Genomic DNA, 15217 nt, shown 5'->3' with positions numbered 1-15217 from the left:
AAGAAAAATATGTTACAGAAGCTACTTACAGAGAACCAAAATATTACAAGAAAGTGAACTATATCACGACCCGTTAATAATTTACCTCCAGGTTAGTTCGTTCTCCATACAGGTCCCAGATTTTTCTTCTTCTTACATCCAGTCCCTTACCACGATGCTAAAATGTGTAACAAATTGTATTACTACAGGAGAAATTCAGGGATAACTATCCCTACATAATACAACAGAAAAGTATCAGTCACATATGTAGCAGTTTATACTCATGGTTACTAGGTGTGTTCCGTGACTGCACTTTCAAGCATTACATTTGTCATACATTGCGCTGAACTAACGTGAAGAGGAACACCTTTTATTGTCCAATTTTTCTAAGTATTTTGTGGAAAATCATCTGCCCACTGAAAAAACCAAACACAACATCAATTAACAACACCAAGAACAGAAAGCCAGTGACCTCTAAGTTTGTGAAATCAAGTTAGACAAAGGGCAGAGACAATGCAGGAGATGTCTGCCAGGGGCCTTGGGGGTCAAATATGTGAGAATTGTCTTTCTCGGCCGCAGTATTGTGAGTAATTCGCACTGTCACACATGAAACATTCTGTCAACAAGTTGTCATACTGCACACGAACGCCACCAAGGGAAAGCAGCCACAAAAAAAGTTATCCAAAAGAAGGTGTGGTTACCGTTGCTAAATGGCGTTGCAGACATCGACACAGAAAAATAAGCCACGTGTTAAAATACAAGCAAGGTACCTTTCCCAGAAAAACGTCGAAATTACTCAAGAACGTGTGGATCTCCTGGCAGTGCATTTCTGGCTCTGGATACAACCTTCTCGGATGCTGATTTTGATTGGGGGGGTGCTGTGTTTAGCAATGATTTACGAAAATTGAGATTTAAAAGCACCTGCTGAAAAGTTCCTTGTGTGTCCAGTCTTTTAGAAAGCAATTAAAATGTAGAGATACCTCTTGTGATTAATGTTCCTGAAAGAGAGAGAGAGAGATGGGAGTTTTGTCTCGGGACAGCTTTGACTCGCCATAATATAGGGTAGAGGGTTAATATGCCTGCTGCACAGAACAGAACTGTATTTTATGTGGATAGCTGAGTGGATTAGTAAAGCCAGCCTTTACAAGAGCTTTAAAAGAAATGTATGTATGTGAAATGCAGCTATCAAGACATGAGGGGCACATTTGCCTGGTGGTAGTGAGGTAATTCGAGGAGGTGGCCACGGGGTGGAGGGTGCCAAAAAAGACTGTCGCACAGGGCACCACCAGCACTAAAGCCGGCCCAGAACCTTCTATAAGTAAAGCTTGAAGTAGTCCACTACGGTGAAGAGGGACAAGAGCCCTCTTTTCAGAGATAAATACCTCGCCGTAAGACATGGACAGATAACGTCTCTGTGTCCTAGGTCTAATGCTGTGATACAAAGTTTTATTTCCACCATCAACGGCCCAGTCCGACGTGTCAAAGATAATAACATCGGAGTACACCAACCTCTCTGCTGGGCCCTAGCTACTGCAGGCATACTTCAGAGCTCCACCAACTTATATTTAGCTGGTCCGTACTGAACCGCTTTCCCCAACAAGCAGCAGCAGCACCACACCTCCCTGTCACAAAACAGAATAAGATTTCCCACACCGATGGAAAATCACCTGGAGGAAGAGAAGCAGCAGCAGGGAAGGTCCTCGGACGTTGAAGCAAGGGTAGGAACTAGCTGTGCCTGCAGATGCTGGCCACGGTAAAAACAAACTACAAAAAAAGTTTACTTTGGACGGATTCGCAATGTCATGTTGCATGTAGCAAGCAGGGCCGGTCCTAGGATTTTTGGGGCCCTGGGTAAAATAGGAACAGGAGGCCCCTACGTCCCAGAAAGTGTCATCACAGGAAGTGACATCAATTAACACTTAATTCTCTGGCATTGCTGAAGCAAATTTGAAAGAAGCTACTTACCTAGTGTGGATAACAGTAAAATGGCTAAAAATATAAATAATAATCCTAATAAAACTAGAACAAATAATCTAAAGCTCTGGTAAGTAGAAATACATTACATTAATTAAACTCGGAGAAAAGTTAGGCCTACATCTCTCCAAAACTCATATAATTACTGCAATGTTTACTGATTGTTTCCAGATTAGAGCATGATTACAATTCCAACACAGATTGTCCCAGAGATATACAGCAGATCTTCAAGTGCTACCCCAAACATCCCCTTATGCCAGTTAAATCGATGGAATAGGCATTTTGGGTTTCAGCCAACAAGGGGGATCAGCACAAAGAGATACGTGCCAGATGAGATGAGGTGAGTGACTTGCAAATGCTGAAGCAAAGAACAGATAGCACAGATTGCCTGAGATAAAAGGAGGAGACAGCACAGATGACTTACAAAGGTGGGGTGGTTGCTACATTATAAGGCAAAAGCACCACGTGTTGGACCACAGCAACACACTGAGCCCATAAACACACCAGTTACTATCAAACTGCATTTTAACAGTTCAAAGAACTGGACTAACTGTAAGATATAAAGAAGAAGTGGGTGAAAATGAACAACAATTTGCCATTAGTAAAACAAAGACCACACGTTATACTGAGCGATTCACTAAGCAGCCAAGTACTAAATTAGAGCAACAAGACAAACCGGGCTTAATATAGTAGATTCTGTGCAGTTTACATCTATAAGTATAGGAAATCCAGCATGGTGGAATATGTATAGGTTGGGGGAGGTGGTGTGTGACTTGCACGATAAAGCTACCAAAATCCAGAGATTTACAATTTTAAAAAGAAAAGGGAAGACACTTACCAAAATGCAAAAGGTTAAGTCCCAAGCTTCTCAACTCATATTTAGTCTAATATTTAATAACCAAATTGCACATCGATTTTGCTTAAAAAGATAACAATGCAAAACTCTTGCAGGACTCCTTTAACCATCCACAAGTCACTCTGGCCATGTGCCAAGGTTCCTAACCAAACCGGTTTTGGTCCTTCCAACCTCCAATGCAAGATCTGCCTCCTTGAGCCTTCTGGACACCTCGTATAGGCTCAATGATTAGCAGATAACTCTGTGTGCTTTGATGTACTATATGGAATGCCCTCCCACTCTTCAGCTTGCCCTCCTCATATGCTAACCCTCCTTTACCTCACCTCCCATGCAAGGCCATTGCTAACTGAGCTGCAGCTCCCTGAGGTTTTGGCATTCTTTGTTGTAGGAGGAGGCACACCCATACTGTGCCTGTCCAGGACACCCCATTGTCACTCCGAACATGACGATGAGCTGGATGGCAGTGTCAAAATCGCTCTGTAAGAAGTCTGCAGCAGCCTTCTTACACTGAGGATCAATGACCAAGCCAATACAGGCCAGGGGCCAGTTTATCCACAGAAATAAAAACAACTGTCCCACCAGCTGGCCCCAGCCATAGACCCATCAGTCAACTTTGGATTTTCTGGCTCGTTGCCGGTATGGGCCTAGCCCCTCTCCTTGGGCCATGATCTATCCTTTACCTCCCAGTTATCCGTCAAGCCACCCAACTTCTGTTGCTGGTCCTACCCCTCTTACATCCAAATCTCCCTTCCCTGCCCAACTCTTCACGTCCCAACTCTCCATCAGCTTTTTCCCTTTTCTGCTGGTTCTACCCTCCTAAATCCACCTATCCATCTTCCATTTTCCTTTTCCCTTTTAATTTATCTGCTCTTGATGGTTATGCCTTTTCTGTCCTGTCCACTCTGCTTATGTTCTCTAGATGGATCTGCTTCTCTTATATCCACAGTTCTAATCCATTCACTACCCCTAACCCCTTATCCCTCCAAGTCTCATATCTTCTTTCACTGGTTCTACCACATTTACACTCACCTCTCCCCTTCCATCTTCTTGAAGCGTCTTATCTTTCTTCATGGATTATTACACTCCCCTCCCCTCCATACTCTGCCCTTCTTCTCATCTCTCCTCAGACTCTTAACTTATCTTGAGCATTCTATGCCTCCTACATCCATCTCTCCCCTCTCTCTAACCTTCGTTCCTTCCTTTACTGGTCCTGTCCCACAGATATTGAACTCCTCCTGCCTCTTACTTTAATTTGTAAAATAGTGATGGCCAGTGCCCCAAGCGCTGTTCAGAAACCCGTGGTGAGCGCTATGAAATATCAATGTACCGAACACCAGGGCTGTATAGTTCTGAATCTACCTCAAGCTCCATTTATCCATTGCTTGATTCTGCCAACGCTTTTTATCTTATTCCTTTCTCACCTGGTGACTGCTTTTCTATCTTTCTCTTTTCCTGTTAGTGTGTTTCCCCATCCCTTGGTCTCTGTAAATGCTTGCTGTGGAAAAATAAGTGCTGGCACCCCCCCATCAACAACCACCGGCTCAAAATAAGCGCTGTTCTTACCTTCCGCATTGATTCTGGTCCTCTTAAAACCACCTCTCTCTTCTGTCTGCTCACCTCTCATCCTTTTCCAGCCTCTAACATTCTCTTGTTGGTTTTGCCCCTTTTACATCTATCTCTCCCCTGCCTCTCTCCCGTAGCCGCTTACCTGTTCTTGGTGGACTTGTCCTCTTACATCTATTTACCTCTCACCATTCTCTCCCTCCCCACCACTTACATTCTCCTTATGATCCTCCCTCTCCGATACAAACTATACCTTTCAGTTTTTATCTTTCCCACCAGCCTCAACATTTGTCACTGGTTCTGCCCCCTTTACATCACCTCTTTGTTTGTTTTGCAATTTTTTATTAGAGAAATCAGCAGGAGGGAAGGGGAGGATGCAAAATACCACATGAGCAAAGAGAATACAAGCATAACAACAAGCCATAAAACCACCATAACATTGTCCTTAAAGAGGAACAAAGCAGACAGAAGTCTTGAGACCCAGGGGGTGCCATGTAGTGAGAAGATGGGATGGGCTATTTGAGGGAGGGTGGGCAGTGTACAACTCGACTCAGACGTGGCAAATGCAGGCCTTGAAAGCCCTGCCCCATAGAGACAGTGAGGCTGGGAAGCGAAAAAATGGGGGTCACTGTGTCATTATATATGGATAAACATTACATTGCTAACCGGATGGGTGACTCATGGCTTGGAAGGGATGGGGATAAGATAGCGGAATGGAAGGTGGGCTAATATGTAATCTCACCAGGATGGGGGATGATGGGCATAGTTGAGCAGAGAACGAGATGTCACGGGGTCTGGTCTACCAGGTCAAGTAGTAGTATAGGTGCTAAGTAGGGCAAGCAATGAATGAGAGTGGCTGACATGGTGTGTTATAATAGGGGAGGGGACCCGATCGCATCTGGGGAGAGCCCAATTCTGGCAAGAAGAAACAGGACACAACGGGGGTAGTGGGGAAGGAGGGTCCAGGACATCAGGGACCTGACTGGTGAGGATAGGTAGGAAAAGGAAAGACTGAGGCTGGGGAGCGACATGCAGGAGGTAAGAGTGAACAGGGGGCATAGAGGATTGGGAGGAAGAGTGACGTCCATGAGGAAGTGCCAAGGCTGGCAGAGAGGGGGGCAAGATAAGCACGCTTATGTGCACATGTATGTGACCGAGGGAGTGGTGGGGAGGGGGATAGTCATGGGAAGATAGCAATAATGCCTGGGGAGGAGATTAATTTGCCATCTACTCCATTTCGAAGAGAAGGTGCCTAAGTCTGTAGAAATACATCAGTCTTGTCCTGCAGGTTGTAAATGACATGTTCGAACGACACCGTTTGGTACATGGCCGAGAGCCACTCATCGTGCAAGGGAGGCGCGGAGGAACGCCAGTGCCTGAGTATGCAGAGTTTGGCCGTGGTAAGTGCGGTGGTGCAGAGGACGGGTCTGGGGATCTGTCAAGTCCAGGGCGTCGGTGGAGTCATGAAGAAAAATAAGCAGACGAGGGAGCGGAGTCGGTAAAGGTAGAGTTTCCTGTAGCATACGCCCAACCACTTCCCAGGAGGGCGTGACAGAAGGACAATCGCACAGGATTTGCAGAAGGTCACAGCGGGCATTCAGGCAGCGCCAGCATCGTGTGTGATGTAAAAGTCCTGCCGTCTGCAGTCTGACTGGTGTGCTATATCAGTTATGGAGCGTCTTAAAAAGACAGAATTTCATCTGCGCTTCCTGCGCCCCTCGGTCCAGGGCTTCCAAGAGGTCAGCCCATTCTTCTTGCTCTATTTCCACCTGTAACTTTAATTGCCAGGAGAGGTGGAGATTGTGGAGGAGAGGCAGGGACTAAAGTTTGCAAATCATAAGGGTGTGCAGGCGTGACATTACCCCATGAAAGTGGCCTCAGGTTCGAAGATAGGAGACAATCGGCGAGGGCTGTAGGGACCAAGGACGGGTAAGGCAGTGTCACACCTGGGCGTATCTCCAGACTTGTTGAGAGGAGAGATCATATTGGTCGCGGAGCATGACAAAGGGTTTACGCTATCACCTGGCCCATTTTGGTGATGCCCGCTGCTCGCAAAACTCTACAGTCTAGCATTACTCCCAAAATCCGCAGCTTTGTGTTATCCCATAGGGGGGAATAATCGTGATAATGGGTGTGCACTCCAAGCAAAATGTTGGCACGCCACCAGGATTTAACCATTGCTTGTACCATGGGATTGACAGGTAGCGTGCCAGTTTTCCCGTCCCCATAGAGTGAGGTTGATCCCTGGGGACAATGTAGTAAGATTCCTTCCACGCATATCCATTGCAGAGGGTCACTCATTCCGGGGAGTGTATACGTGAGCTGTGAAAGGTGTAACAATAATGCGTACATTTCCACTGAAGGCAGACAGAGGCCACCACAAGAACGGTGGGCCAACAGTTTGGCAGTGGTCAGGCAAGGTCGGGAGGATCCCACGATGAAGGAATGGTGAAGGAATGATAGGCCTGTTGATGGAGCATAAAAAAGGGGACGAGCAAGGGAAGCATTCCTAAGATAAACGTGAAGCGGGCAGTGTCGCCATGTGGATCGCCTGTACTCTCCCCCACAGGGAGAGGCCCAATTGGGACCATTTGGCAAAATCCAGGTGGGTGCGTGTGAGCAGTGGGTCGAGGCTATCTGCAATCATGCAGTTCAGTCCTCTGTTGAGGTATATCTCAAGATACTTGAGGCGGGAGGACATCCAGCAGAACAGCAAATCTGCTATGGCCACCTTAGTGGTTATATGAGGCAGCACCTCGCTCTTATCTCAGTTCACCTTATACCCTGGGAGAGTAACAAAGACCTCAAGGATGCTTCGCAGGCTCAGGATGGAGTGTAGAAGTCCGTGACTGTGAGCAGAAAGTCGTCCGCGTATAAATAGATGGTAGAGATGCCACCCGGAAGGGGGACCCTCGATATCGTCTGGGTATTAAGGATAGCAGCGGCCAGCTGTTCCATAGCCAATAGGAACAATAACGGCGATAACGGACAACCTTGTTGTGTCCAGCGTTAAATGGGAAAAGGGTCCGACACAGAGTGTGTCATGCAGCTATTTTGAGCAGTTTAGCACCTTCCTGCAGTGGATATTTTCAAAGCGCACTGGGCACCTGAATGTCATACATTATTTGGATGATTTCTTGGTATTGGGCCCGCCTAGGTCGCGGAAATTCAGGTGGGCCTTCCAGGACTTGACCACGATGTTTAAGGACTTCGGGGTCCCACTGGCTCCTGACAAAACAAAAGGGCCCCCACTTGCATCACTTTCCTAGGGATTGAGATTGACTCTGTGGCTGGGGAATGTCGCCTGCCTAGGGATAAGCTGCGGTATTCAAGGATTCAATTAAAGTTGTGTTATCTCAGAGAAAAGTCACCCTGCTCCAGTTGCAGGTTCTGGTGTGACAGCTGAATTTCGCTCTAAGAATTATTCCCATGGCTCACCCTTTTTCAAGGTCCATCGCTAGATCAATGGCTGGGTTGTCCGAGAAACACCATCACACCCGGTTGTCTGTTGAAGTCAGGGATGACTTAAAGTTGTGGGAAGTTTTTCTGCAGGACTTTAACAGGCAGTAATATGGTTTCCATCCCCACTCTGGGTTTTTTTTTTTTACAGACGCAGCTGGAAGCATGGGTTTTGATGCAAGTTTGGGGCCACTTTGGTGCAGGGTGGATTGGCCAATCGAGTGGGTTAACAAGGGCTTTACAAAGAATATAGCCTTTTTGGAACTCTTCAATATTATTGTTGCAGTCACCATCTGGGCTGAGAAATGTAAGGATAGGTCAGTAATCTTCTGGTCAGACAACATGGCTGTGGTGGAGGCCATCAATAGACAAAGGGCTACATGCCGACTGGTACTCCGCCTCCTTAAACACTTGATTTTAACCTGCTTAAAGTGCAACATTACATTTCGTGCTAAGCATGTACCGGGGATATATAACAATGCCGCTGATGCCCTATTTCGCTCGTTGATGCAGGACTTTCTGCGGTATCACCCTCAGGAAGAGGAGAAGATGACGGAGTTCCCAGCATCTCTGTGGAAGATTGGTGTCCCGCCCTCCCAGTCTTAGTAGCAACATCTCTGGCAGCGCGTACCAAAGGGGCATATGAGAAAGCTTTTCACCAGTACAGGCTGTTCTTGAAGGCACAACAAATTTCAGTCTTGTTTTCAGAATCGCATGTATGTGCCTTTTTGCAGCATTTGAGGGACAGGGGTAGACCAGTCTCTTGCGCAAAAGCTTACCTGGCCGCGATCCGTTTTTTCACTAGACTCAGGAACATGGAGTCTCAGCTAAACACCTTTATTATTAAGCGGGCAGTAGCCGGTTGGGCCAGGGGGGACAATGCTAAGACAGACTCAAGGCGCCCGATAACAGCAGTATTATTAGAGAACCTTCTCCGCTGTCTCCCCGTAGTGTGTTCCTCTCAGGTTGAGTCAGCTCTATTTGTGGCAGCATTCGCGGTAGCCTTCTATGGTGCATTCCGCATAGGTGAACTAGTGGGCTCTTTCAGGAGCGATCACGCAGGGGGGCTGCAGCGGGGAGACGTGTTGGTCAGTCCAGAGTTTTTTTCAATAGTGGTGCGCAAGTCTAAAACTGACCAGCTTAAGAAAGGAGCTCGCATCACACTCAGCGCAGCTAATGGGTCCACCCTTTGTCTGGTGAAACTGGTAAGGACCTACCTGTCTGTCCGGCCGCTGGCAGAGTCTTCCGCATTGTTTATTCACACTAACGGGGAATGTCTTTCACGCTACCAATTCTCTGAGGTTTTCAAGGTATCGCTTAGGGCAGTGGGGGTGGACCCACGAGGATACTCACCCCATTCTTTTCGGATTGGGGAAGCTACGTTAGCAGGCAGCGCTGGGTTGCCAGTGGCCGAGGTGAAGTGCATTGGTCGCTGGTCATCTAATTGTTATAGGCGGTACATCAGGCCGGAATTGGTCTAAGCAATAATTCCTTGTTAAGCTTGTTACTTAAGTATGGTCTCCTCATGCAATTTTTCTTTCATTTCAGTTCAATGACACCACATGTAGTATGGGTCTTGGGGCATTTGTTTGTTCGACGGGCGGCCTACAGGGTGCAACAGCTCCGTGAGCCGAATCCGGCGGCGGTCCAATGCGTGGCTTTCCGATGGTGCGGGGTTGGTGGAATGGGAATCGCACAACTTCAACAACTCATCGCGTTGGCCGGAGGATTCGAGGGACTCCAGTTCCCGGATCTCATCGTTATTCACCGAGGAGGCAATGATTTGTTGCGAATGGGCCGCAAGGCACTGAGAGAATCGAAATTTATGGAAATCATGAAGTTGGCAAAACAATACCCGAACACGGCTATTGCTTGGTCTCACATGGTGCCTAGCCGCAAGTGGGGCTCAGGAATTAAATCAAGAAAAATGAATGTCTCGGTACGTCGACTCAATGCAGAAATGGCAAAACTATGCCCAGGTCCAGGGCGCTTATGGAACATTCCGCACAGATTTTTGAAGGGCCCTAGCATGTTTCACAAATATATGGTGCACTTGTCTGACGCCGATAATGACCAGTTCATTTACGACATGTGGTTTTTCGCTCGTAGTATTTTTGCGGGTGGGGAGAGCGAAGGACCTTTGGGGCCCTGGTCACCCTCGTGGTGGAAAGTGAGGTATTAAAGTAACCAGAAACAACAGAGGGGTCCCCAAGGCTGGGACCCTGGGACAACACCAGAGATAGGATCCTGAAGTCCTGAGCCAACCTTCGGATGTACACACCAGATTAAGGGGTAAGGGAGCCCAGATCGCTGGGGGGACAATGGGGCTCCCGCTCCTGGCCGCCTCTTTACACCCCTAGGCATATTGGTGTTTGGAGGGGGGCCGGAACCCTGAGCGTGTGGACAAAGAACGGTGTAGTCAGGGCAACCGCCCCTCCTAGGGATACAGGTGAGGTACGGTTCACTTGTGTGGTCCAAAGGTGGTTCAGGACAGGAAGGGATCCTGTCAGAAGAAAATGATTTATGGTTACTAAATTGTATCTCATGGATGTGATTTATGTTTTGTAAATATGACTGAAGTTTACTTCAAGTGATTTACGATTTAGATGTGTAGTAGAATATCATAAAAAAATTTTAATAAAACTTCTTCCAACAAGTAACTTTGACGGTCTGCGTATAGCTGGTGTTGGGGTGAGGGCTTGCTGGCGGTCTCCGGATTCTATTAACATCTGCCTTGGGGGAATTGCAGGCACACAGTAGAGGATATGCGCCAAATGGCGGTGGACAGCACAGAAGTCGCAAGGCCCTGCAATCAGTGCAGCGGCATTCTAGGGTATTGAGGTGGGAAGAAATGGACAGTCAATCCCTTACCATTGATGCAGGAGACAGGACCAGAGTACGGAGGAGGCGCCGTTATATGTCTTCCCCCGCCTCCAGGCCGCTTAGCGCCCCTTAAATGCCAACATCAAAGTGACCTTGAAGGAGGGCAGCAGCGATGTCCGGTAGGGAAGGGCGAGTCACCGGCCCGCCTGCAGGATGGTCCGTGGGCAACAGGATGGACCCCCAAGGGACGGAGCCCATACCCCCCCAAAGCATGGAGGGTGCAGGGCCATTGCTCCCAGTCAATGAAGGGAGAGCATGATGCCGGTGGTGGACAGAGACAGCAGCTGCACACAAATGGGCAGTTGCAGTAGCAGGCGTGGTCCCCAGAGGGCTGCAGGCACAATACCCTCCAGACCGGGAACACAGGTCTATAGTGCGGAGTGAGCGGAGACCCATTTGTAGTCTGAGTCTATCGGGGCCTCCACAGCCCACTCGCCGTCTGGGGCTTGGGTGATGTGTGGAGGGCAGCTGTCACTCCTCCAGTCTAGCTGTGCCGCTGTACACACGAGGGAGCCTGTGTCATCCCTTCCCACTCCTTTGTCTGTGCTGCCGTCCTCTACTAATTCTCCGGCGCGCGGAGCCCGTTCAACAAGTGGCCATCGCGCTTGTGGCCAGACCAGCTCCCCCTACATCACCTCTTGCCTCCATGCTCTTATATTTTATCTCTCTCCGCTGTACCATGCTCTCGCTGGTTCTGTACATATAACATCCACATCTCCCCTAAGTGTGCTGATCTTCACCACTTTTCTCCCCCAGCCTCTTACCTCACTTAACTTGTTCTCTTCCTTTATATCCACCTCCCCCCTTCCGTCCTCCCTAATCGTCATACCTTTTTTAGCAGATTCTCCTCCTGTCACATCCCTCTCTTTTGCATGTTATACCCTTCATCTTATCTTTCTCCCAGGGACGTAACTAACATTTGGTGCAGCAGATTCAGTGGCACAGGACCCCAGAGCCCTAAGTACCCCCCTCACCCCGAGCCCTAATAATTGCCATATTTTACAAACCCAACGGAAGTCAAAGGGGCAATTGCCCTTGCTTGCAGCAGGGCCCATGCCATCCTTGCTACGCCAATGCTCTCCCTCGGCCTCTTCCCTTCCCTCACTGATTCTGCCTATTTCATCCATCTCCTTCAATTCACCCACCTCCTCTTCTTTGATGAGTCTGCCTATCTTTCCTACTGAAGTGTCATCTAACAGCTCTCCCCACTTCTCACACGATTTCACAATTGTCTCACCAATTCTGTAATCAACTCTTCCGTTACTCCTTTTCCTTTCATCCTTGGTGAGCAGTGCCCAATGTCATGGAGCATCATTCTTTGTTGCGACTGTGAGCCCTGCAGGTTACCCCTACATTTCATTAATGCACAGGCAGGGAGCACTTAACACTTGAACGCACTTTGAGTACCTGTCTAATGAATCGCTGTTATTATGCAAATTTAGCAATTAGGCCCAGAGAGAGGGGCCAGCAGGAGGTCATAAAAAACTGTAAAAAATCTAAAGTTGTTGAGGTGAAATGTCTCTCAGTGAGGCGACAGAAAGCTACTCAATAGAACTGGATAAGAATACCAGTGAGCAGCCCAGCTGAGCCCACCCCAATCCGCACCTGAAGCCCTTTCTCTCGGCGCTGTAGCGCAGGGAAGGGGCCTCGCGGCACTTAACCAGGGGAGTGGCTATGCCTGTCCCCTGGGCCGTTAACACTGTAGTCCTGAAAACGTGGCACAATGCTGCTAGGCCCCCATGAGTGTGAGCAAGCGCGTGGCCCTGAGCAGCGGCCTACACTTCCCATGCCTAGCGCCGATCCTGGTAGAAAGGAAGCAGACATCCATTTAGACCTTCCGTGAGATTCTGATCCACGCTCTTGCCATAATCCTAAAGATTTTCTGCATTAAAAGATAGATCTTTGGACATAAGTTTCACCTTTCGGCACAGTAACATAGCTTGCGGGTGGAAATTCCGTATCACAAGATCCACAAACAATTATGTCTGTGAACGGCACTTTGGTACGAGGACAGTCCTCGCGCTGTCATTCTCGCAGAAACAAATAGAAAACTAAAGCTTGTTTATTCAAAATCATCTTTTAGGTTGCTTCTCCTAATAACAGTAATGAATTCCGCTCCGATTTGAGAAAGAACATTATACCGCTCCTTTTCTGACTGGTGTGTGGAGAAAGGGATTTGTTGCGTTCTTCGATAAGTAAAAAAAAGACAACTTCTCCACATGGCCGGCCTGTACTCCCACAGACTGTTCGCCACGATGCAGCTGTACGCCAATAAACCAATGGCGATTGGACGTTTCCAGGGATTGCGGGAATTGATAAAAATGAGTAAAGCTAGATTAAGTGCAAGGCTTATAAACGTGGATTTACTCACGTTACTACTTTAGACTTCAACTAAGTGATACACACTGCTCGGAAAATATTTGTTGAGAAAAGCCAATATTAATTTCCAGGTGCCACCTCTAGATGGCAGCATATGCACAGACTAAGAATCAGATACATTTTATAAGAAAAAACCTTTGTATAGACCTCCAACAAAAATAGCCGCTGTCATGACCTACAATTACCAGTGGGCAAATAATGTTGCTATGATATTAGTATGCCCCCTTCCAGTAAACCTCGTAATGCATCTTGGTGCACATCCCAGTAAAGCACTGAAATGAGACTCAGCGTCTGAAGTGTGATCTTTCTTGTACTGGGAGCACCTTTAGTACCAGTATAATATGGTAATTCAATCAATCAATCAATCAATCAATGCATTTATAGAGCGCGCTACTCACCCGAGAGGGTCTCAAGGCGCTGGGAAGGAGGGGGGGGGGGGGGGGGTTCTGCTGCTCGAAAAGCCATGTCTTGAGGCGCTTCCTGAAGGCGAGATGGTCCTGGGTAGTTGTTAGGTGTGCGGGGAGGGAGTTCCATGCTTTGGCTGCCAGGTATGTGAAGCATTTTCCTCCTGCGGTGGTTCTGCGGATACGTGGGACAGTGGCGAGGCTGGCTGAGCGAAGCTGACAGGTGGGCGTGTAGAACAAGAGGCGGCTGTTGAGGTATTCGGGGCCCATGTTGTGGAGAGCTTTGTGTGCGTGGGTGAGGAGCCTGAAGGTGATCCTCTTGTTGACGGGGAGCCAGTGCAGGTGTTTCAGGTGGGCGGATATGTGGCTGTGGCGAGGGATGTCGAGGATGAGGCGTGCGGAGGCGTTCTGTATGCGTTGGAGACGTCTCCGTAGCTTTGCGGTGGTCCCTGCGTATAGGGTGTTTCCGTAGTCCAGACGGCTTGTGACGAGGGCATGGGTAACTGTCTTTCTGGTTTCGGCGGGGATCCATCGGAAGATTTTTCAGAGCATGCGTAGGGTGTTGAAGCATGATGACGAGGCGGCGTTGACTTGCTTGGTCATAGTGAGGAGGGGGTCCAGGATGAATCAGAGGTTGGTGCGTGGTCTGAGGGGGTTAGTGCGGTGCCCAGAGCCGTGGGCCACCAGGAGTCGTCCCAGACGGAAGGGGATTGTCCGAGGATGAGGACCGCCGTCTTGTCTGAGTTCAGCTTTAGGCAGCTGAGCTTCATCCATTCCGCGACGTCTTTCATTCCTTCCTGTAGGTTGATTTTGGCGGTGGTTGGGTCTTTGGTGAGGGAGAGTATCAGCTGGGTGTCGTCGGCGTAGGAGATGATGTTGATGTTGTGTTTGCGTGCGATGTCGGCGAGGGGGCTCATGTAGATATTGAAGAGGGTTGGGCTGAGCGAGGAACCTTGGGGTACGCCGCAGATGATCTCGGTGGGTTCTGAGCGGAAAGGCGGGAGGTAGACTCTTTGGGTTCTGTCGGAGAGGAACGAGATGATCCAGTCAAGGGCCTGTCCTAGGATTCCAGTGGAGCGGAGGCGGGTTATTAGGGTGCGATGGCACACGGTGTCGAAGGCAGCCGAGAGGTCCAGGAGGATGAGGGCGGTTGTTTCTCCGTTGTCCATCAGAGTTCTGATGTCATCGGTGACTGCGATCAGGGCGGTTTCTGTGCTGTGGTTGGCCCAAAATCCTATTGGGAAGGGTCGAGCGAGTTGTTAGTTTCAAGAAAATTGGTCAGCTGCTTGTTGACGGTCTTCTCGATGACCTTGGCCGGGAAGGAGAGAAGAGAGATGGGGCGGAAGTTCTTCAGGTCATTGGGGTCAGCCGTGGGTTTTTTCAGGAGGGCGTTGACTTCCGCGTGTTTCCAGCTCTCGGAGAAGGTGGCAGATGAGAATGAGCTGTTGATGATGCTCTGGAGATAGGGGGCGATGATGGAGTCGGCTTTGTTGAAGATGTGATGGGGGCACGGGGCCGAGGGGGAGCCGGAGTGGATGGTGTTCATGGTGATTCTGGTCTCCTCAGAGCTGATGGGGGTCCAGGCGTTGAGTGTAGTGGTGGGGGCTGTTGGTTCGGTGGTGGGCGGCGGGGTCCGAAGCTGTCGTGTAGGTCTGCGATCTTTCGGTGGAAGAACGTAGCGAGGGAGCCACAAAGTTCTTGTGAGGGCGTGATGACGTTG

The 15217-nt window shown here is 48.8% G+C and overlaps 1 protein-coding gene across 2 annotated transcripts in view; it reads right to left on the bottom strand.

Annotated features, from left to right (window-relative positions):
* Positions 1-15217, bottom strand: part of TRMT44 (tRNA methyltransferase 44 homolog) — a 246607-nt gene that overhangs the window by 156855 nt on the left and 74535 nt on the right. For both annotated transcript variants that reach the window (XM_069203438.1, XM_069203431.1), the window contains exon 6: positions 86-157. In XM_069203438.1, coding sequence (XP_069059539.1) covers positions 86-157 — 72 coding nt within the window. The remainder of the gene's footprint in view (positions 1-85; positions 158-15217) is intronic.

Source organism: Pleurodeles waltl, chromosome 1_2 (assembly GCF_031143425.1).
Source record: "Pleurodeles waltl isolate 20211129_DDA chromosome 1_2, aPleWal1.hap1.20221129, whole genome shotgun sequence".
NCBI classification, from domain to species: Eukaryota; Metazoa; Chordata; class Amphibia; order Caudata; family Salamandridae; genus Pleurodeles; species Pleurodeles waltl.
Note: the sequence above shows the minus strand (reverse complement) of the source record. Positions and strands in the feature narration are given on the sequence as shown.